The sequence below is a fragment of the Ranitomeya imitator genome, chromosome 4 (assembly GCF_032444005.1).
Source record: "Ranitomeya imitator isolate aRanImi1 chromosome 4, aRanImi1.pri, whole genome shotgun sequence".
Lineage (NCBI taxonomy): Eukaryota > Metazoa > Chordata > Amphibia > Anura > Dendrobatidae > Ranitomeya > Ranitomeya imitator.
Window position 1 is genome coordinate 519486915 of NC_091285.1, and position 23207 is coordinate 519510121.

A 23207-nucleotide genomic window follows, 5' to 3' on the forward strand; every position below is an offset into this window, starting at 1 on the left:
GACTGTTTCCGTGCCGACACACCTGTAGCACTGAAAACCAGCAGCTCAAGGAGGAATAAAGATCATTTTCTTCCAGGAGCTGCGCTTTCAGTATCGAGGCCAAGTACCTTCCTAGCGTTATTAATCTAAAGATTAACCCTAAGTCTGCGTGTTAATAGCATTATCCGACTTGGCAGGTTCCCTTTCATAGGAACTAATAATGAATTGTGATTGTTGATTGTCTAACAGGCAGGCTAAAGAGATTGTGTTGAAGTATGAAGGACGACTTACCAGAACACGGGGTTATCAAGCAGCTGGAGCAGAGGTAAGGCAATTATACATTTAAGTCACTCTCAGTGGACCTTCATATATGGTGGAGGATTCACTGCCAACATCTGTGATGATAGCTAGAGGTTACAGTCTTGTTTTCTGACAATTGTCCGTCATTTGTTTTAGAGGTATACATGATATACAGTTGTGCTCAAAAGTTTCCATACCGAGGCAGAATTTTTGCTTTCTTGGCTTTTTTTCAGAAAATATGAATGATAACACCAAAACTTTTTCTCCACTCATGGTTAGTGGTTGGATGAAGCCATTTATTGTCAAACTACTGTTTTTTCTCTTTTTAAATCATAATGGCAACCCAAAGCATCCAATTGACCATGATCAAAAGTTCACATACCCCATTTCTTAATACCATGTATTGCCCCCTCTAACATCAATGACAGATTGAAGTCTTTCGTGGTAGTTTTGAATGAGGTTCTTTATTTTCTCATTTGATAAAGCTGCCTACTCTTCTTGGCAAAAAGCCTCCAGTTCCTTTAAATTAATGGACTGTCTAGCATGAACTGCGTGCTTGAGATCTCCCCAGCGTGGCTCAATGATATTGAGGTCAGGAGACTGAGATGGCCACTTCAGAAACTTCACTTTGTTCTGCTGTAACCAATGACAGGTCGATCTGGCTTTGTGTTTTGGATCGTTGTCATTTTGGAATGTCCAAGTATGTCCCATGCACAGCTTCTATACTGATGAGTGCAAATTTGCCTCTAGTATTTGCTGATAACATGCTGCATTCATCTATCTTTCAACGTTGACCACATTTCCTGTGCCTTTGTAGCTCACACATCTCCAAAACATCAGTGATCCACCTCCATGCATTACAATAGGAATGGTGTTCCTTTCATCATAATAATAATATAATAATAATAATAATTTTATTTATATAGCGCCAACATATTCCGCAGCGCTTTACAAATTATAGAGGGGACTTGTATAGACAATAAACATTACAGCATAACAGAAATACAGTTCAAAACAGATACCAGGAGGAGTGAGGGCCCTGCTCGCAAGCTTACAAACTATGGGGAAAAGGGGAGACACGAGAGGTGGATGGTAACAATTGCTTTAGTTATTCGGACCAGCTATAGTGTAAGGCTCAGGTGTTCATGTAAAGCTGCATGAACCAGTTACCTGCCTAAGTATGTAGCAGTACAGACACAGAGGGCTAATACTGCATAAAGTGTATGAGAACATGATGCGAGGAACCTTTTTTTTTTTTTTTTTATTATAAATAGGCCACACAGGGATAGTTAGGTTAATGCATTGAGGCGGTAGGCCAGTCTGAACAAATGAGTTTTTAGGGCACGCTTAAAACTGTGGGGATTGGGGATTAATCGTATTAACCTAGGTAGTGCATTCCAAAGAATCGGCGCAGCACGTGTAAAGTCTTGGAGACGGGAGTGGGAGGTTCTGATTATTGAGGATGCTAACCTGAGGTCATTAGCGGAGCGGAGGGCACGGGTAGGGTGGTAGACTGATACCAGGGAGGAGATGTAGGGTGGTGCTAAGCCATGGAGTGCTTTGTGGATGAGGGTAGTAGTTTTGTACTGGATTCTGGAGTGGATGGGTAGCCAGTGTAATGACTGGCACAGGGTAGAGGCATCGGTGTAACGGTTGGTGAGGAATATGATCCTGGCAGCAGCATTCAGGACAGATTGGAGTGGGGAGAGTTTGGTAAGAGGGAGGCCGATTAGTAGAGAGTTACAATAGTCCAGACGAGAATGAATGAGTGAAACAGTCAGAGTTTTTGCAGAGTCGAAATTAAGAAAAGGGCGAATTCTAGAAATGTTTTTGAGATGCAGGTAAGAAGAGCGAGCCAGTGATCGGATGTGGGGGGTGAATGAAAGGTCAGAATCAAGGATGACCCCAAGGCAGCGGGCATGTTGCTTTGGAGTAATGGTGGAACCGCACACGGAGATGGCAATGTCAGGCAAAGGTAGGTTAGTAGAGGGAGAGAACACGAGGAGTTCAGTTTTTGACAGGTTTAGTTTCAGATAGAGGGAGGACATGATGTTAGAGACAGCGGTAAGACAATCACTGGTGTTTTCTAAAAAGGTCGGTGTGATATCAGGAGCAGAAGTGTATAATTGGGTGTCGTCAGCATAGAGATGGTACTGGAAACCAAATCTACTGATTGTTTGTCCAATAGGGGCAGTATACAACGAGAAGAGTAGGGGGCCTAGGACTGATCCTTGAGGAACCCCAACAGTAAGGGGAAGGTGAGAGGAGGAGGAACCAGCAAAACATACAGTGAAGGATCGGTCAGAGAGATAGGAGGAGAACCAGGAGAGAACGGTGTCCTTGAGGCCGATGGAGCGGAGCATAGTGAGGAGGAGCTGATGATCCACAGTGTCAAATGCTGCAGAGAGATCCAAGAGAATTAGCATGGAGTAGTGACCATTAGATTTAGCTGTTAGTAGGTCATTAGAGACTTTAATGAGGGCAGTTTCAGTAGAGTGTAAAGAGCGGAAGCCAGATTGAAGAGGGTCGAGAAGAGAGTTATCTGAGAGATAGCGGGTAAGACGGGAGTGGACCAGGCGTTCGAGGAGTTTAGAGATGAAGGGAAGATTAGAGACAGGTCTATAATTAGCGGCACAGTTTTGATCGAGGGATGGTTTTTTAAGTAATGGATGTATGATGGCATGCTTAAATGAGGAGGGAAAAATACCGGAAGTGAGGGAAAGGTTGAATATTTTTGTTAGGTGAGAGGTGATAGCCGGGGAAAGGGACTGGAGGAGATGTGATGGAATGGGGTCACTGGTGCAAGTGGTCGGGCGAGAAGATGCAAGGAGCTTGCTTACTTCTTCTTCTGTAACTGCTTCAAAGTCAGAGAGTGAACTAGATGCAGTGGGGGAGGGAGGACAGTGCATGGTATGAAGAGATTGGGAGATGATTTCCTGTCGAATGTGGTCAATTTTTTCTTTGAAGTAATTGGCCAGATCGTCAGCACGGAGATCCGTGGTTGGGGCCTGCTCTCTTGGGTTGAGTAGGGACTGGAACGTGTCAAAGAGACGTTTAGGGTTATTGGACAGGGAGGTGATGAGGGTGTTGAAGTAGGTTTGTTTGGAGAGGTGAAGGGCAGAATTGTATGTCTTTAGCATGAACTTATAATGGATGAAATCTTCGGGTAGATTATATTTTCTCCACAGACGTTCTGCGCACCTGGAGCACCGCTGCAGGAAACGTGTTTGCAGCGTGTGCCACGGTTGTTGCCGTCATCATAGACCTTGTTGACCTCTCTCCAAATGTAACGTTTATGGTTGTGGCCAAGAACTTCAATTTTGGTCTCATCACTCCAAATTACCTTGTTCCAAAAGTTTTGAGGCTTGTCTCTATGCTGTTTTGCGTATTGTAGGTGAGATACTTTTTGGTATTTGTGCAGTAATGGCTTTCTTCTGGCGACTCAAACATGCAGCCCATTTTTCTTCAAGTGCCATCTTGAAACAGTCACACCGCTAGTTTTCAGAGAGTCTTGTATTTCAGCTGATGTTATTTGTGGGTTTTTCTTTGCATCCCGAGCAATTTTCCTGGCAGTTGTGGACGACATTTTTGTTGGTCTACCTGAGCGTGGTTTTGTTTTTACAGAACCCCTGATTTTCCATTTGTCAATCACAGCTTGAACGCTGCTGACTGGCATTATTATTTCCTTGGATATCTTTCTGTATCCCTTTCCTGTTTTATACAGTTCAACTACCTTTTCCCGTAGATCAATTGATAATTGTTTTGTTTTTCCCATGACTCACAATCTAGAAACGTCGGTGGCGGGATGAAAGATGCAAGAGTCTGTCTGGATCACAGAAACTCACTCAGCTTTTATGCACACACACTGATTACGAGCAAACAGGTCACAGGTGAGGATGTTACCTTTAGTAGCCATTCAAACCCATTTGTGTCAACTTCTGTGCATGACCAAACAACGGTCATCTCTATAAAAGACATCCATAACTGAATCAAATCATGCTTAATGTCTTTTACTAGTTCCTGAAAAGGACGAACCCCTAGGTCATTACCCCTAACATGCAATACCAAAATATCAGGTGGCCTATCAAGCCTGATGTTGCTATGCCCCTACTGCAGAAACTTGCTCCAACCCATCCGCCTGAAACCAAGACTCCTGATCACTGCCACGTTCCTGGAAAAACCGAGCTTCCTCCCTTCACACCGCACGTCCGCATGCCGTACTCCCAAGTGGACATACAAATGGCCCAAGATACAAATGAACAAGGGGTTGAAAACTACAACAAAAGCAGAAACAACTTACCACAATCCCTTCCCATCAACAAACAACCACAATATCACATCAATTATGAAAATCCACCCCAGCTCCCTGAGGCCTAATATGACTCTTATAGCGCCTTGAATACCATCTCCCAATCCACTGCACTACCTCAAAACCCAAACCACAAACTGCCAATTCCGTTACTGCCCCAATCTGAAAAGAATGAGGTGCAAATCAGGAGCCATCCAGACCCAACAACGCCTTAACCCCACCAACATGTTAAACGACACCGGATGCTTACAATCAACCCAACTACCACCTTGCCTAAACCCTTTCAATGCCTGTTTCACGAAAAAGAGTTTTGTCAAATCCCTCTGACCCCAAAGCTTGAACCCAAAGGCCAAAGCAGCGCTAATCCACGAGACCTTCACCGATGACCTACCTTCGGCAACCCTCTGACTCAACCACAGCAATAGAGCTCCCACCTGATCCACAGCAGTGCCACAACCAGCACACGATGCCAACCAACCTTCCCATGAACACCATACTGACTGGTAAGAGGCCCACGTGATGGCAGCAAGTGATGATTTAATCAAAGATTCTGCAGCCTGGAGACCATGCTCCAAAGTGCCGCCAGGCACTCCAAACCATTGTCCTCTGCATCTGGGGCCAATGACCGAAAAGACTCCCACTGCGAATGAGCAAGCGAGTCAGTAATAGAATTCTTTACACCTGGCACATGAGAAGCTGTGCCATACACATTTATAGACAGTAACCTATATGTCAAGCCAGCACCCAAAATCCACAGTGCAGAGAAATGGAAAAGCATCAAAGGGTGCAAAGATGTATAGGACAAGGTTAAGTGCAGAATGATGAAAATCATACTCAAGAGAAGGTACCAAGAGAACCAAAATTACTTAAAATATTAAACTTTATTATTACTCAACAAATTATGAGCATACGTATTGAAAATTATACAGGGAAAAGACAATGGTAAGCTGAAAAGAGGAAACCACGGTGGTAAAACAGGCTAGCAAGTTGCAAAAATCCCCAGGCCAAGTCAGGTCATAAAGTGCAAATGCATTGTGCAGTAATGTGTATCATTGTACAATAACAATATAGATACCATAAGTGGTGAGTAGTGTTGAGCATTCCGATACTGCAAATATCGGGTATCGGCCGATATTTGTTGTATCGGAATTCCGATACCGAGATCCGATATTTTTGCGATATCGGAAATCGGAATCGGCGTGTGCGGTGCAAATGGTTTCAAGGGTCTGGAGGAGAGGAGACTCTCCTTCAGGCCCTGGGATCCATATTCATGTAAAAAATAAAGAATAAAAAATATGGATATACTCACCCTTGGACGGCCCCTGGCTCACAGCGCTGCTAGCGTCTGCCTCCGTTCCTAAGAATGGAGAGAGTGAAGGACCTTCGATGACGTCGCGGTCAATTGAGTGGTCAGGTGACCGGTCACCTGACCACGACATCACCGAAGGTCCTTCACTCACTGCATTCTTAGGGACGGAGGCAGACGCTCGCAGCGGTGACAGCCAGGGTCCTTCGGAGGGGTGAGTATATTCATATTTATTTTTATTCTTTATTTTTTACATGAATATGGATCCCAGGGCCTGAAGGAGAGTTTCCTCTCCTTCAGACCCTGGGAACCATCCAGGATACCTTCCGATATTTGTGTCCCATTGACTTGCATTGGTATCGGGTATCGGTATCGGCGATATCCGATATTTTTTGGATATCGACCGATACCATCCGATACCGATACCTTTGAATTTCGGAAGGTATCGCTCAACACTAGTGGTGAGACACCCATTGCGCACAAAATATAAAGAGGCTGGCAGCCATCAAAAGAAAAATAGTGCAAGACCTTAAGTCATTGATGTAAAATACATGAACAGCCAAAGGGGTTACATGTAAAACCGTGGGGTGGGCGGCAACTTGCTACCCTGTTTTACCACCGTGGTTCTCTTGGTGCTTACATTTGTAGACAGGTAGGTCAAAACAAGTTGCCGAAGTACACTAATCACCGAAGACGCAGTCAAACAATAATCGCACACACTACCCCCATTTTATCGCAATTGAAACATACCCTCCAGTCCTGAAAATCCCTCCTCCATAAATGCACGGCTACCAAAATGGGAATAATCTCCAAAAACACTATATTCTTGACCAGACCTGACAAAAAACAATCCTCCTGCCACCTGGAAGCACACCACTGACCTCTGAAGTATGCCCCAAATCCAACCACAACTGAGGCATCCGTAACCAAATCCAAATCATCATTTCCCACCACCTCCTCCATAAGCAATGAATGGCCTGTCATGCTCCAGTTCAGGGTTTGTTTTTTGCTATCATCTCTCTGGACTGGCCATGCGGGGGTTAATCCCCTCGGCTTCATTTTGGAGCTGGCTGGACTTTTTAAGTCCTCTGCAGTCTGCTGGCCAGCATCAGTGATAGTTCATGCTTCCAGGCTAGAGCAGCTGACCCGTTTACTATGGTGATCCTTCTGCCTCTGACCTCCCGTATTTGTATTAGACCTGTTCCCTATCCCTGATTTAGTGTTCATTTAGTTGTTTCCCTACAGTGTATGACTCGGCCTGATCTCTGAACCCCGCCTCTTGTTTTCTGTCTCTGATGGTTACTTTTGTTATGTAATGTTGGTATACCTGTGCAAGATTTGAGTCCAAATATAATATGTACTGTTGTTTGTATTGCTGCTGTAATACTGTAATTTCCCCCCGGGATCAATAAAGTGTATCATATCGTATCGTGTACCACATTCACCGACTGGCTTTGACTCTCTGGCATGTACCCCGACTTCGTCTTACGTCTCATGTTTTGGATACCACGCTCCCGTTTGGCTCTGACTTCTGGCTTGTCTCTGACTATGTGCTTTGCTGTTACTTCTGGTGCTTCTCCTCCTGACAGGTTTTGACTCAGCTCATCTGACCACTCTTTTGTTACCTGTTACACCTGTGTGGCTACCCAGTGTTGCTGCGTTATGAGCTTGCGGCCTCTCTTCCCTCGCCAGCTCCCCCTGGTGAAGGTTGTGCTACACTGCACTGCAGCCGCATCACATGGCCATTATATTGCTCTAAAAACCTATCCCAAACCTCCAAATCAGCTCTGTGTTCCCTAGATAGCCAAGCGAAATAATGCAGCGCTTGAACTTCCGCAGTGGCACTAGCTATTCAACCAGAAAATCTCTCCCCCTTGGGATAATGCGGCAATCAAAATTCAGCTTTCCAAGAATCGACTGAACTTCCCGCAAGGACAACTTCTTAAGCCACCATTCCCGAACCACCTCTTCTCACAAAGCTACAACCTTCTACTCCGGCAATCTGAACTCCCAATTAACCGAGTCAATCACGATGCCCAAAAAGGAAAGGCTTGTGCAAGGCCCTTCCGTTTTTCCTAGAGCTAGCGGTACCCCGAAATGCTCCGCCACCCACTCAACTGCCCTCAAAATGGTTTCACAGCAGCCGGAATGACCAGGATACACAAAAAATCATCCAAATAATGTATCAGCGACAGACAATCACACAGACAGATACATCACACACAATCCACTCCAGAAAAGAACTGAATGCCTCAAAGAATGCACAAGATAGAGAGCAACCTATTGGTAAACATCTATCAACAAAAAACTCCCCTCCCCAATAACAACTCAACAACCTAATGCTCTCAGGATGAACAGGTAATAATCTAACAGTCGATTCAATGTCCGTTTTTGCCAAAAGTGCCCCACTCCCACAACTCCGAACCCAACGTGCCGCTTCATCAAATGATGTATAAACAATCCCATCATTCACCAACCTCCCACGAGGATAGGACAAATGATGAATAAGCCAAAATTTATTCGGCTCCTTCTTAGGAACAACTCCTATGGGTTTACCAACCAAATCATCAAACAGAGGAACACTAAATGGTCCGGACATCTGGCCCAAAGCAACCTCCTTGCCCAACTTCTCCACTGCCACCTTTGCATACTGCTCCGCTGACCAATGATTCTTAAGCACCAGGGGTATCGCAAAAGGCAGAACAGGAATTTTGAAACCATCCCTAAAACCTAACCTCAATAGCTCTGCCTTACCCTTATCCATAAACCTACTTAAATAAGGGACCATCGTAGCCAGCTTCACTGGCATCTACCTCTTGGGTATTATTATTTCCCGGTTTTGCCTTGTTTTTTTTCTAAAGCACTTGGTTGCGCTGTGGGGGGAACCACTGCAGTGCGAGCAGAGATACTTGAACTTGCAGCTCGTTCCAAATTTACACTGGCTTTCATTAAATTGCCAGCATAATCCGGGCTTCTGAACTCCTGACTGCCCTCCAGCCCCTTGAGTACTCCCCTGGGTCGTGTACTGACCGGCAACCCTGGCTCCCTTTGAAAGAAATGGGCAAATCTAGTCGGCTCCATAACCCACAACCACAAACCTATATCCTTCTGATCCCACCGAATAGCTGGACGAATAGCTTTCCTCTTCCGAAACTGCTTGCCATAACGGAGCCAAGCTTGACCCCCATATACCCTATGTTCCTCTCCAATGGAGTCCATGAAACAGAAGAGAGGAGAGGAATTCTCCGGTGCCTTTTCCCCTAACACTTGCCAAAAAAGCAAATGCCTGGAGCCAATTGACAAATGTCTGAGGGATCAAGCACCACCTCCATTTCTCTTCTCTTACTATTATCCTTTTTACCCTTATCTAAGTTAAACTTCTCAAAAGGAAGCAGGGAAAAATCTCTGCATATTCATCCTTTTTTTCCCGTACTTCCTTCTTAAAATGAGCCTCAAGCAGACCCTCAAAACAAGCGTAAACCTCCCCATGTGCCCTATCATCTAAATGAATCCTACACTCCTTCTATTCGGTCTGCACAGACACTGACACTGGATCAGAAATTCGGCTAGGCACGACCGAACCTGTACCCGAAAAACTATGCCCCAAAGACTGCGAGCCCATGCCCCGGAGTCAATCTACTGCCTTCCAAATGTGTCAGCAGATCCCTCACATTACCCAAAATCTCTCTAACCCCACCCCCACAGGATCTGACTGAACATCTACCCTCTGAGCGGAAACTACTTACCTGACTACCTGAGTACTCCCCATCACTGGAGACATTAACAGTGGAGGAAACAGACAAGACATAGAACAATACTCACTGGGCTGCGAGGGAGCTGTGATCCGCCCAGCCGTAGATCCCACATCCAGATGACCGTTTGCTCCGCCATTCCTGTCCGATGGACTCTCAGGTGCCTGAGGTCGGAACCCTGAAGATCCTGAAAATACTGATGTCAAAACCCTGGCAGGCCGCACAACTCTGGATGGGACCGCTCCATAGAACCCGCTTGGACCAGCAGGCTGCACCTGAGAGGGTGACCCCCAGACACTAACCCACTGTTAGATCCACCCACTGGACACAGAACCTGTGAGGCATCCAATAAAGAGCCTGTTGCTGCAGCATGACCGCCCAGGGTTAATAACATGGACAGCAGCCCTGGTTGTATAGGGGTACCTCCCGCAGGCTGGATGTCTTGGAGAATCCTGTAGTCTGGTGCAGGAGGAGAAATGGGTCGCCTGACTGGGTCATTGCCATGACGACCCACCATGACGTCACTGCTTCCATGTCTCTTGGAGCATGCAGGCTCCGCCCCAACATAGGCTGAGGCAGAGGTCTGCTAACCGCCACTGGACCCGGCCTGGCCCTCTGATTCCTCCCAGACCAGGGCCTACTAGAACGCTGATGGACCGGCGCCTTACCTGGAGGGTCTCCGGAGGGGCTCCTTCACCTGCTCTGGGTCCGGGGAGCTGCGACGGGACAGAGCCATTCCGGAGGTCTCACCCAATGGGGACGCCGCTCCCGTGGGGATTCTGCTACCAATGACCCCGCTCCCCCACCGATAATTGCAACCACCTGCCTCTGCAGTGAGCCAGGTGGCTGCAACTCTGCTGCTGACCGGAGATCTTGCAGGATCTGCGCTACCAACGCCATGGTAAGCGCAGAGGGGTGACCAAGGGACTGCTGTTCGCCTTCCAGGAGCAGGAAACTGAGGTGCCTCACCTCTACCCACCCCTATAAAAACCCCTTTTTGCATATCCCCACCCCATTAACCCTGTCTCACCCCCTCCAACCCATTGTCATGTCGGCCTCTGCCAATGCCGCAGGGGGGAGGGGGCAGCTTGCTCCGGCTTTTACTAGAAAGCAAAAATTCTGCCAGGGTATGCAAAGGTTTGAGCACAACTGTATAGAGAATACTCCATGATTAATGCTCCAAGAGTACCCTGTCTACACATGGAGGAAAGAACTCTACAACAGGAGGCCCTTTGGGATTGATGTAGTATTAATAGCAAAGTTATCATTGCCACTGCACCTGAGTAAAATGGCAGTATATAGTTAAGTGAGATAATTACATGATTCTAATCGATGACTAAGAACATTTTTATTAATCAATTACCAATGCAGCTGTCACAGCTCTTAATTATAGGCACATGAGTCTGGTCCTTGCAGCATGCTAATTTTTGTTAATGAAAAGTTTCATTTGGAAGGACCCATTTCCTGCTGCATCTGTTGCGATTCACAGAAATACAACTGAAAAATGGTATATATTAATTGATGTTCAGCTGATCCATTTGTAGTTTTGCTTAGTATATAAATTGTACTAAAGAAGATACAAAAATACATTCAAGATTTATTTTTTTCCAAAAGCCAATAATTATATGTAACTATGTAATCGTTTTGATCAATTACTCTCTTAATCTTTTTATTTACCTATATCAGAGTTTAACATTTTATTTAATATAATTCCCAAAATCTCAATGTGGTCTTTTAATAATTTACCATATATGAAAAAACATGAAAAAAACAGGGCTTACCAAGTTCATAATCATGTTCCCTGCTGAGGGCAGCTACACGCCAGCAACGTGTCAGGTTTTTCTATGAAATATAAGTAATAATATGACATGCTGTAATTTTAATCAGGATGGAATACAATTCTGTGCTGTATATTACGTGGCTGTGCAATATACCACGTGACTGGGCAATATACTACGTCACTGGGCAATATACTACGTGGCTGTGCAATATACTACGTGAGTGGGCAATATACTACATGACTGGGCAATATACTACATCGCTGGGCAATATACTACGTGGCTGGGCAATATACTACGTGGCTGGGCAATATTCCACATGGCTGGGCAATATTCCACATGGCTGGCAATATACTACGTGGCTGGGCAATATACTACGTGGCTGGGCAATATACTATGTGGCTGGGCAATATACTATGTGGCTGGCCAATATACTACGTGACTGGGCAATATACTACGTGGCTGGGCAATATACTACGTGGCTGGGCAATATACTACGTGGCTGGGCAATATACTACGTGGCTGGGCAATATTCTACGTGGCTGGGTAATATGAACTACATCAAAAAGACGTCCCATATAGAAACAAGGGCACTTCCAATCATAATATACACCAAAACTTCCATATTAAATAATCTTAAATGGAAACATGAAGAGATCCCACAAATGATGCAAATAAAATACAACTTTTATTAAGCCACATTAAAAACAATATTAAAAAAGCAAAAACACCGTATAGTGGAAACCGAACAGGAAAAACCGGTGAAAAGATATGAACCGGTATTATAAGCTAGCAGGAATCATATCTCATGACATAAACTCTGGCACAGAGTATCTATAGTATTCCAACATGAATGAAATGCCAGGATTTCAATCAATACCGCCCATGTCCTAATACATAACAAAGTATCAATACAAATTTACTCAGCCATGAAGGGGGTAGCAAGGAAAATTCCTAAGCCTAATGTGTGCCCACAAAGCTACACTCTAGATATAGTAAAGTCATGTAAGCCAGCCTAACAATTAGAAGTAAATAGTGCTTACCGCATCTCATCTATACACCCGTTTGGCGTCCACTCACCCCGACGTACGTTTCGCCACCTGCTTCTTCGGGGGGCGTGTCAGGGTGAGCGGTAGCCGGGCTTAAATGTAATGCTCCACCAATCGGGAGATACTAGGCGGGTAGAGTCCAGCGCAGCCGTAGTGCGCGCATTGCGCCTATGCCCGCCCCCTTTAATGGACACTTCCCTGGCAACGCTCAATGGCACGCAAGCACAAAGCCTGCGTGTCAAAAGAAGAACGCCCAGCGAAGATCCGGGAGGTCTGGGAACTAGCGCATGCGCAAAGGCTCGCTGACAGCACTTACTAAGTCTATATCACATACGGAGGATAGAAGAATGCCTGGACAGACACAAGTAAAGTGCTTATTCTAAAAAATACACCCAGTGAAGAAAAAGAAGAAAAAGGCCTAATGATATATGGAAGTGCACGTGATGTTTATTGAAATAAATATAAAGTGTCCATAATAAATGCGAATATCGCATAAAAGTGAATGGTCACTGAACAGAATGACCACAAAAACATATATATCTATATATTCTACCTCATAAAATATATTAAATGAGTATAGAAAAGTGATACAAATTTACCCACACATATAAGATGAAAAAAAAAAATAAATAAATAAAATAAAATAATAAAAAATAACAAAAATAAATAATAATAATCAATAAACCCTATAAATACGCTAACACAGACACCTAATGACCATAATATCTGTATATATACTACCCCCTCCGTAGTGAATACCATATTTTATCACAATAATATTTTATGTTAAATACCACATATCCACATAGTAGTGAGTATGGATTATTCATCGCAAGAACACCTAATCAGTCCTACATAATAGTGAACACCATATTTTATCACAATAATATTTTAAATATTTTATGTTAAAAAACACATTTCCCACATAATTGTGGGTATGGATTATTCCTCGCAAGAATACCTATTCAGACCTACATAACAGTGAATACAAAATGCAAATATACATTATAAATTACATAACAACAATATACATATACAAAACATAGTATAAATACAGCGTCCAAAAATTTATGACATTACAATAATATAAATAATTCTGTCCAAAACATGTCCATCTCCAGAAAATTCAAATCCTTCCGTAGCAACGATGGTATTGACAACAACCTCTCCCACCATATGTAAGGAATACTAGAATGAAAAAACAAATGTTAAAATCAACATAAAAACACAAATATAAAATACAACCGGACACCTCCCACCCCATAAAAAGAAGCACCTGTTATTTATAAGAATGCTGAAAATCCCATTGTCTCATTGAGACCAAATGGTCTAATTGTCCTCAGACGGTATATCCAACGGCATTCAAGTCTAGCCAAATTTTTGCCTACGTCGCCACCCCGTGAACCAAGATCCACTTGATCTATGGCCTTGATCCTGAGACCACGAGGAATACAATCATGGTATTTCTTAAAATGACGAGCTAATGTTTTTAATGTTGTATCATCAGTTACATTTTTAGCCTTTTCAATGTCCAAAATGTGCTCTCTAACGCGGATTTTGAGTTCCCGTGTGGTAAGGCCTATATAGACCTTACCACAGGGACACTCAGCATGGTATATAACCGCCCTCGAGACGCATGTCAAATGTTTACGGATCTCATACACTCTTGACCCATCAAAGTTTTTAAAGGTTTTCCCTTTTATCAAGTTGGCACACGCCTTGCACAGACCGCACGGGAAAAACCCCTTTACCAAAGGACGAGATGTACTACTTTTTTAAGGATCATAATGACTGTGGACCAAAAGGTCCTTGAGGTTAGTGGAACGTCTGGCCACACATTGAGGAGTCACAGGCAAAACCTGTTTCAAAATAGAATCAGATAAAAGAACCTCCCAATGTTTTTGGATGATTCCAACCAATGGTTGCCATTGGGAATTATAGGTTGATATAAATTTTACCTGTTTATCATCCTCATTTTTCGATTTCATATGATTTCCATATAGCAGTTCATTTCTAGGCGTCCGTTTTGCTCTATTGTAACCCCTCCGTATCATCTTCTTGCTATATCCTCTATAAAACTTATAAAAACTTACCTGGGAATATAATTCTCCTGGTCAGTACGGGTATGCAGATACCAAACATGAAAAATTGTTTTTTCATTTAAGAGGTGGAAAAAAAACTCTGAAATTTATTAAAAAAATGTTGTTTTGTCACCATCTTCCGAGACCCCTAGCAGTTCCATTTTTCAGCAACTGGGGCTGTTTGAGGGTTAATTTTTTTGAGATGACATTTTTACTAATACGATTTCTGAGCAGATACAATGTTTCGATCGCCTCTTATTACATTTTATTGCAATGTTACGGCAGCGAAAACCGTAATTCTGGAGTTTTATTTTTTTTATCATTAAGCTGTTTAATTTACTTTATATTTTGATGGATACAACTTTTACGAATGCAGTGATACCAAATATGTGTGTTGTTAATTTGTTTTAATTTTTAATGCTATTATCAGTGTAGCTCCTGCTGTAGAAGCTGGGGGGTCACCAAGAGAGTGGGGTACTGGGCTTCCCTGCATGCGACAATGGCATTGCCTTGTAAAGTTAATAAAAACCATAAATAATGATCGAATCCTGGTGAGAGAATGTAAATATTATTTCTGTGCCTCTCATCAATCGGTTTATGGCAGTGATTTGATTATCTCTGTGCAGCATAGGTCTGGGTATTTACAGTGTAATAATAGTCATCTTTTACATGAAGATCATGTAGGGTGCCTAACACTTGATATTATGAAGCATGCGCCTTACATTATACAGATTCTAACCTCTGTACACTCCACGGCTTTCCATTATCAGTGATAGCAGAATATGGAGTTGGCCCAGCTTTATCAGCGCTGGTCCAGGCACTTTACTCTGACAACAATGTGTAATTTATATCTCATCAATTTACCCAACTGACTGCTCCTTAGTACAAATAAACGAAGGAGCTCAAATTAAAGAAGCCAGTCCAGCAGACTCTAAAGCCGTTAGTGGCCTCCGTTAATTCTTTCTTTAATTAAAATACTTCAGTCACGCAATAAAATGTGAAATAGCTCTGTAAAAATTAATTAACTTTCCCATATTGATTTATGGAGCAGTTATTCTTTGAAATTCCCAAGTCTGCTGTGTGAGGAGAGAATGCTGTAGTTTGTGTGTTTGCTAAATGCTTCTGGAAAATGCATTTTGCGCAGTTAATATGCATATGAGCAAAGGCCTAATGACATAAAGATGAATAAGCAGCCTAAATACAATGAACACTGTGTGCAGAATTATTAGGCAAGTTGTATTTTAGAGGATTATTTTTATTATTGATCAACAACTATGTTCTCAATCAACCCAAAAGACTCATAAATATCAAAGCTTAATATTTTTGGAAGTTGGAGTGTGTTTTTTTTTTTTGGCTATCTTAGGAGGATATCTGAGCAGGTAACTATTACTGTGCAGAATTATTAGGCAACTTAATAAAAACCAAATATATTCCCATCTCACTTGTTTATTTTCACCAGGTAATCCAATATAACTGCATAAAATTTAGAAATAAACATTTCTAACATGCAAAAACAAAACCCCAAATAATTAGTGGCCAATATAGCCACCTTTCTATATGATGACACTCAACAGCCTTCCATCCATAGATTCTGTCAGTTGCTTGATCTGTTTACGATCAACATTGCGTTCAGCAGCCACCACAGCCTCCCAGACACTGTTCCGAGAGGTGTACTGTTTTCCCTCCCTGTAGATCTCACATTTTATGAGGGACCACAGGTTCTCTATGGGGTTCAGATCAGGTGAACAAGGGGACTATGTCATTATTTTTTCTTCTTTGAAGAGAGTAGGAGTAGTTGGAGGCATGTGATGGAGCATTGTCCTGCATGAAAATCATGTTTTTCTTGAACGATACCGACTTCTTCCTGTACCACTGCTTGAAGAAGTTGTCTTCCAGAAACTGGCAGTAGGTCTGGGAGTTGAGCTTCACTCCATCCTCAACCCAAAAATGTCCCACAAGTTCATCTTTGATGATACCAGCCCATACCAGTACCCCACCTCCACCTTGCTGGCGTCTGCATCGGAGTGGAGCTCTGTGCCATTTACTGATCCAGCCTCTGGCCCATCCATTGGCCCATCAAGAGTCACTCTCATCAGTCCATAAAACCTTTGAAAAGTCAGTCTTAAGATATTTCTTGGCCCAGTATTGACATTTTATTTTATGTTTCTTGGTCAAAGGTGGTCGTTTTTCAGCCTTCCTTACCTTGGCCATGTCCCTGAGTATTGCACACCTTGTGCTTTTTGTTACTCCAGTAACGTTGCAGCTCTGAAATATTGCAAAACTGGTGACAAATGGCATCTTGGCAGCTTCACACTTGATTTTCCTCAATTCATAGGCAGTTATTTTGCGCCTTTTTGCCCAGCACGCTTCTTGTGACCCTGTTGGCTATTTGCCATGAAATGCTTGATTGTTCGGTGATCACGCTTCAAACGTTTGGCAATTTCAAGACTGCTGCATCCCTCTGCAAGACATCTCACAATTTTGGACGTTTCAGAGCCCATCAAATCTCTCTTCTGACCCATTTTGCCAAAGGAAAGGAAGTTGCCTAATAATTAAGCACACCTTATATGGGGTTTTGATGCCATTAGACAACACCCCTCCTCAATACAGAGATGCCCATCACGTGATTTACTTAATTGGTAGTTGGCTCTCAAGCCTGAACAGCTTGGAGTAGGACAACATGTATAAAAAGTATCATGTGATCAAAATACAACTGGCCTAATAATTCTGCCCACAGTGTAAATGCTGGACAGCCATAATTCTACTGTCAAATAATACAGCCATTTCTATGTGCAATATATACCATTTGCAGATTAACCGGTCCACCTCAAAGAACTTTTAGGGCTCCCTTACTTGAGCGTATATATCTGCTGTTTTATCAGATAGCACTTAGACCAATGTTAGTCTATGGGGCAGTGCTGATCATATACTGTATTTTCTCATGCTGAGTCAGCATGAGAAGAAAATCGCAGGAGAATAGAATTGCACTCAACCATACACGTCTATGGGTGTATGGAAAACATCGGACTGCATTCAGATGACAATCCGATTTCTGTGCCCTTACACAATGGAGAAGATGGAGAAATTTAGTTTTCCATCGTTTCCTCACCTGAGTGATCGGAGTTTGATCTGAGTGACATTTATATAATCAGTCTCTTGCATAAGAAAATCTACGCTCATCTGACCGTAGCCTTAATTTGTTCTGTTATGTGTAGGTAGCTGCGAAGTGTCTCATGACCCACTTCTTTGCTTTCTACCTGCCACTCCCAAAATTCTTTGCCTGGGCTCTAAATTCCACAACATCTTACTCCACTTCACCTTCATTTATTTCTTTCATCCTCCGTTATCTGTAATTATAGTCTTCATTAAGTTTCCAATCAATCTCTTCCTCCACTGAAGCTGTAAATAAAGTCACTAGTCAGTCACCTTCCCCATTTGGTAGTCATATGTATAGTCCTCAGCAAGTTTCCCTACAAACAGACAATAATTATATCATGGAGTTTGGAGTGGTGAGAGGTATTACTTGCTTGTAGTGATGAGCGAGTATACTCGTTACTTGGGTTTCCCCAAGAATGCTCGGGTGGTCTGAGTACTTTGGCGTGCTCTGAGATTTAGTTTTGATGATGATTTGCGACTGCTAGACAGCCTGAGTACATGTGGGGGTTGCCTGTTTGTTAGGGAATCCCCACATGTAATCAAGCTGGCTAGCAGCCTTAAATCATGCAGCTGCCGCTACGAAGACTAAATCTCTGAGCACGCCAAAATACTCTGAGACCACCCGAGCATTCTCGGGGAAACCTGAGTAATGTGTATACTCGCTCATCACTACTTGCTTGCTCACAAACCAGATCCCAAAAGCTCAGATTTGCTGCGTAGTATATTGCTGTGCTGCTACACTTATTTTGAACCTTTCTAACAAGCAGTGCACAATTTGGTAGATAAATATGCACAATGATATACACAAAATATGTGCTATCATATGACTGTCCAATTAGATAAAAACTCCTATATTTTAAGAATGGACCCTATATTGAGCATTCATATTAACCTATGTTTACATATACAGCTGAGGTTCTCAGTGGAGAATCCATGAAATATTGCATATTATTCCATAATAATGGGTGACATATTAATGTGAAATATCACAATACACATAAGCTTAAAAGGCTATTCCCTTGGGATAGGAGATAACTTACTGATCACTAGAGGACCCACTAATTATACTTCCAGTTATCATGAATACATCTTGAATGGGATGCCAGAGAAAGCCAAGGACTGTTCTCCCAGCAATTTACAATCTTGCCACTAACCCATTAAATACTAAGAATACTATTAAATACTGTTCTTTCATGCCTATATCAAAAAGGCTTTGTTATTACAATAAGAGGTTATTCACAACAATTATGGCTAATTAAGTATTGATCAGCTGGATTTAGGCTTTTTGGCCATAATGCAGACAATTCATCAAGCTTCTTGAAAGAACAAGTAGACCATTTTTCTTATTGTGTACTTGTATTAACAAGTCATGTATACAATTGGCTACAGGCACAAAGGTTAATTTTTGTTTTGTTAGAAAACCCAAGGTCTATACTGTTTAATTGAAATGAGTGTTTCTTACCGTTTTGGTGAATTAATGACCAGCTAATAGTCCAGTATGATGACAATGATGTAAAATAATTTCTTATCAAGTTACTCAAGAATTCTCTGTGGTTTCAAAAGATCCATTTAGATGAGACAATTGCTACAAAAACACACACTTTTGTAAAAGCACGTCTTAGTCAATCTCTATAATACAATTTATTGACCCTTTTATATTACCTGGTTGAATATCCCGTGTAATTTTTTATATTAATTAGACAATTTGCTGGGTTTCCGCTTTTTCTCTTCTTAAAACAGCACTGCCATTTTTTTGCTATAACTTCACCCCCCACCTGATTATCAAAGTCTTCTACTTATTTTACATACAGCATGCTTAAAGGGAACCTGTCACCCCCAAAATCGATGGTGAGCTAAGCTCACCGTCATCAGGGGCTTATCTACAGCATTCTGTAATGCTGTAGATAAGCCCCCGATGTAACCTGAAAAAGGAGAAAAAGAGGTTAGATTATACTCACCCAGGGGTGGTCCTGCTGCGGTCCGGTCAAATGGGTGTCTCAGGTCCGCTCCGGCGCCTCCTATCTTCATTCTATGATGTCTTCTTCTGGTTTTCACGCTGAGGCTCCGGCACATGCAGGCGTACTTTGTCTGCCCTGTTGAGGGCTGAGCAAAGTACTGCAATGCGCAGGCACCGGGTCTCTCTGACCTTTCCGGCGCCTGCGCACTGCAGTACTTTGCTCTGCCCGCAACAGGGCAGACAAAGTACACCTGCGCCAGAGCCGTGGCGTGAAGACCAGAAGAAGACGTTATGGAATGAATTTGGGAGGCGCTGTTCCGGACCTGAGACACCCATCGGAGCAGGACCGCCCCTGGGTGAGTATAATCTAACCTCTTTTTCTCCTCTTTCAGGTAACATCGGTGGCTTATCTACAGCATTACAGAATGCTGTAGATAAGCCCCTGATGACGGTGAGCTTACCTCACCATCGATTTTGGGGGTGACAGGTTCCCTTTAATTCTCCCATACACATTAGATTGCTATTGTAGATCATTCTACCAGCAGCTATCTCATCCGACTTTCTCATACACGGGAGCACCTGCTCTGCTGAGTAAACCTGTGTTTTCTATGAGAGAGCCATTGCTAGACTTCTATGGCAGCAGCTTATCTATAGAGAACAAAAGGAACAGCAGGCCAAAATTGGACATATCTGTTCCTTATCTTCACTGACAATTATTTGCTGGGTGCCCATATACTTTAGACTGTCAGCTCAACCTATAGATATTGGCAAGATTGGCCAACATTTGCCTAATGTGTATGGGGGTCATTACTTCCATGTAATTCAACCTCCACTTTATTCTATTTGGCTTCTATTTTGATTCCTAATACTCATCCTGCATTTATCCCTCTAAGCTCTGCTATAAATTTCATGAGATATCATCAAAACGTCACATAACCAGCTACTGACAGTACTATCTTTGTTTGCTGGGGAGAACACTGATTATTCTTCCTTTTCTATTCTCCTGGGTAAGCAAATGTACTATAAGTAAAAAGTCAGGTGGAACAGTGATCTCCTATATTCTAATTGTGTGAGAGTATATGTGCAGTCATAATTAATTTCTGTGATAGAAAATTCTCACCTGCATTTGTTGAGAATTTTAATTTTAGAATTTCAGTTCAAGCTATTTTATTATTGTTATTTATTATTATAGCACCATAATAAAAACAAGTACAATAATCTTGAACAATATGAGTCACCGACTGGTACAAGGGAGAGGACACTGCCCATGAGGGCTCACAGTCTACAAGGTATGATACAGTAGGTGAGGGTAGAGCTGGTCATACAGCAGTATGGTGGAACGAAGATTACAGCAGGTTGTACATTTGTTGGAAGAGGTAGGTCTTCAGGTTCCTTAGGATTTTGAACTGGAGTCTCTGGACAATGGGAAGCCAATGAAGGGATTGTGAGATACACGAGAGGCTTGTGGAATAGAGGGGAAATAGTTGGATTAGTCCTGCAGCAGAGTTTAGGATAGATTGGAGGGGGGTGAGAAAGTTAGAGGGGAGGCATCAAAGCAGATGGTTGCAGTAGTTGAGACAGGAGGTGATGATGGCATGTACTAGTGTTTTTGCAGATTCTTGAATATGGAATGTAAGGAAATAGTTTTAGTTGAAGTTGGCAGGAACTGCAAAGAACTAGGATATATGGTTTGAAGGAGATATCAGAGTCAAGAATTATCCTGAGTCAGCGAGCTTGTGGGACTAGGGAGAATGAGGAGCCACTGACTTTCATGGATAGGTCTGTTGGGGGTGTTGAGTGAGATGGGGGAATGGTGATGAACTCTGTTTTATCCATGTTAAGTTTTAGAATTCTAGCAGAGACAAAAGATGAAATACTAGTCAGACATTGTGGGATTCTGGTTAGTAAGGATGTGATATCGAGTCCAGAGAGGTATATTTGTGAGTCATCAGCATAGAGATGATATTGAAAACTGTGGGACTCTATGAGCTGTCCCAGGCTGAAGGTGTAGATGCAAAAGAGCAAGGATCCTAGAACTGAACTTTGGGGGACACCGATAGATAAGAGGTGAGATGAGGAGGTGTTGTGTGAGTAGGAGATGCTGAATGTCTGGTCTGTTAGGTGTGAAGAGATCCAAGATAGTGCCAAGTCAGTGATGCGGAGAGATGAGATAATCTGTAGTAAAATAGAATGGTTTACTGTGTTGAAGGCAGAGAACAGGCACAGGAGGAGGAAGACAGAGTAGTGTTGCTGAGATTTGGCAGTTAGCAGGCCCTTTGATCAGGGCACTTTCAGTGGAATGATGCGGTCGAAAGACAGATTGTAAGTGGTCAAAAAGGGAGCAGAAGGAGAGATGGAAGGACAGCTTAAGATGGACATGTTGTTCCAGTAGTTTTGAGGCATAGGGGAGAAGTTATATTTGCCAGTAACTAGACACAGAGGATGGTTGCGTAGTTCTCAGACAATTGTGTTTCTCATTAGTGTGGTCATCTATTTTCATCTATCCACACTGTGTTTTAGCTGTCATTTTCTGCACCACCTCTCTCCTTGTCTATATGAATTTATATATGTATATATTATCAGAAATAAAATATTTTGTACTTATTCAATAAACCCCTATCTTGTATGGATTCTTCATATGTTAATACTGTGAGCTAATTATTACTTTAGGCTGGTTTCACATTTGCGTTTTTTTGGGTGCGTTTTTGCGGTAAAAAACGCAAAAAAACGCATGGTGAAAAAATGCATGTAAACGCATGCAAACGCTGCGTTTTTTTGACGCATGCGTTTTTGCATGTGGTGTAAAAAACGCGGCGTTTTACCGCGTTTACATGCGTTTTTTCATGCGTTTGCATTTTTTAAACGCATGCTGAGAAATGTGTGACAGCTGCCAATCATTAAAAAAAAGTAAAAAACCCACTATAAACAGAAATAGTTAGGGTTAGGGGTAGGGGTAGGGTTAGGGGTAGGGATCATAACCCTAACCCTAAAGAGATCCTAACCCTAACCCTACCCCTAACCCTAACCCTACCCCTAACCCTAAGGGATCCTAACCCTACCCCTAACCCTACCCCTAACCCTAACCCTACCCCTAACCCTAAGGGATCCTAACCCTACCCCTAACCCTAACCCTACCCCTAACCATAAAGGGGTTAGGGTTAGGGGTAGGGTTAGGGGTAGGGTTAGGATCCCTTAGGGTTAGGGTTAGGGGTAGGGTTAGGGTTAGGGGTAGGGTTAGGGTTAGGGGTAGGGTTAGGATCCCTTTATCACCTTTACGTTGGGTGGTGGCATATTAGTGTGTTTTCAGTGTTTTTAATAAAAAAAGCATGCGTTTTTTAACGCAAAAAACGCATGCACCAAAAAACGCATGCGTCCCCATTGACTCCAATGCATTTTTTGACACAAAAAAAACGCATGAAAACGCATGCGGTTTTTTTTGGTCCAAAAAACGCTTCTAAAAATACTACAAGTATCATTTTAGAAAAAAAACGCATGCAGTAAAAAAACGCATGCGTTGCAAAACGCGACCAAACGCATACA

General features: G+C 42.7%; 1 protein-coding gene across 1 annotated transcript in view; it reads left to right on the forward strand.

The window, feature by feature from the left end:
* The window catches only part of TMC3 (transmembrane channel like 3), a 131904-nt gene that overhangs the window by 16039 nt on the left and 92658 nt on the right, over positions 1-23207 (forward strand). Inside the window, exon 3 of the mRNA XM_069762130.1 lies at positions 229-304. Within this exon, the coding sequence (XP_069618231.1) occupies positions 229-304 (76 nt within the window). The remainder of the gene's footprint in view (positions 1-228; positions 305-23207) is intronic.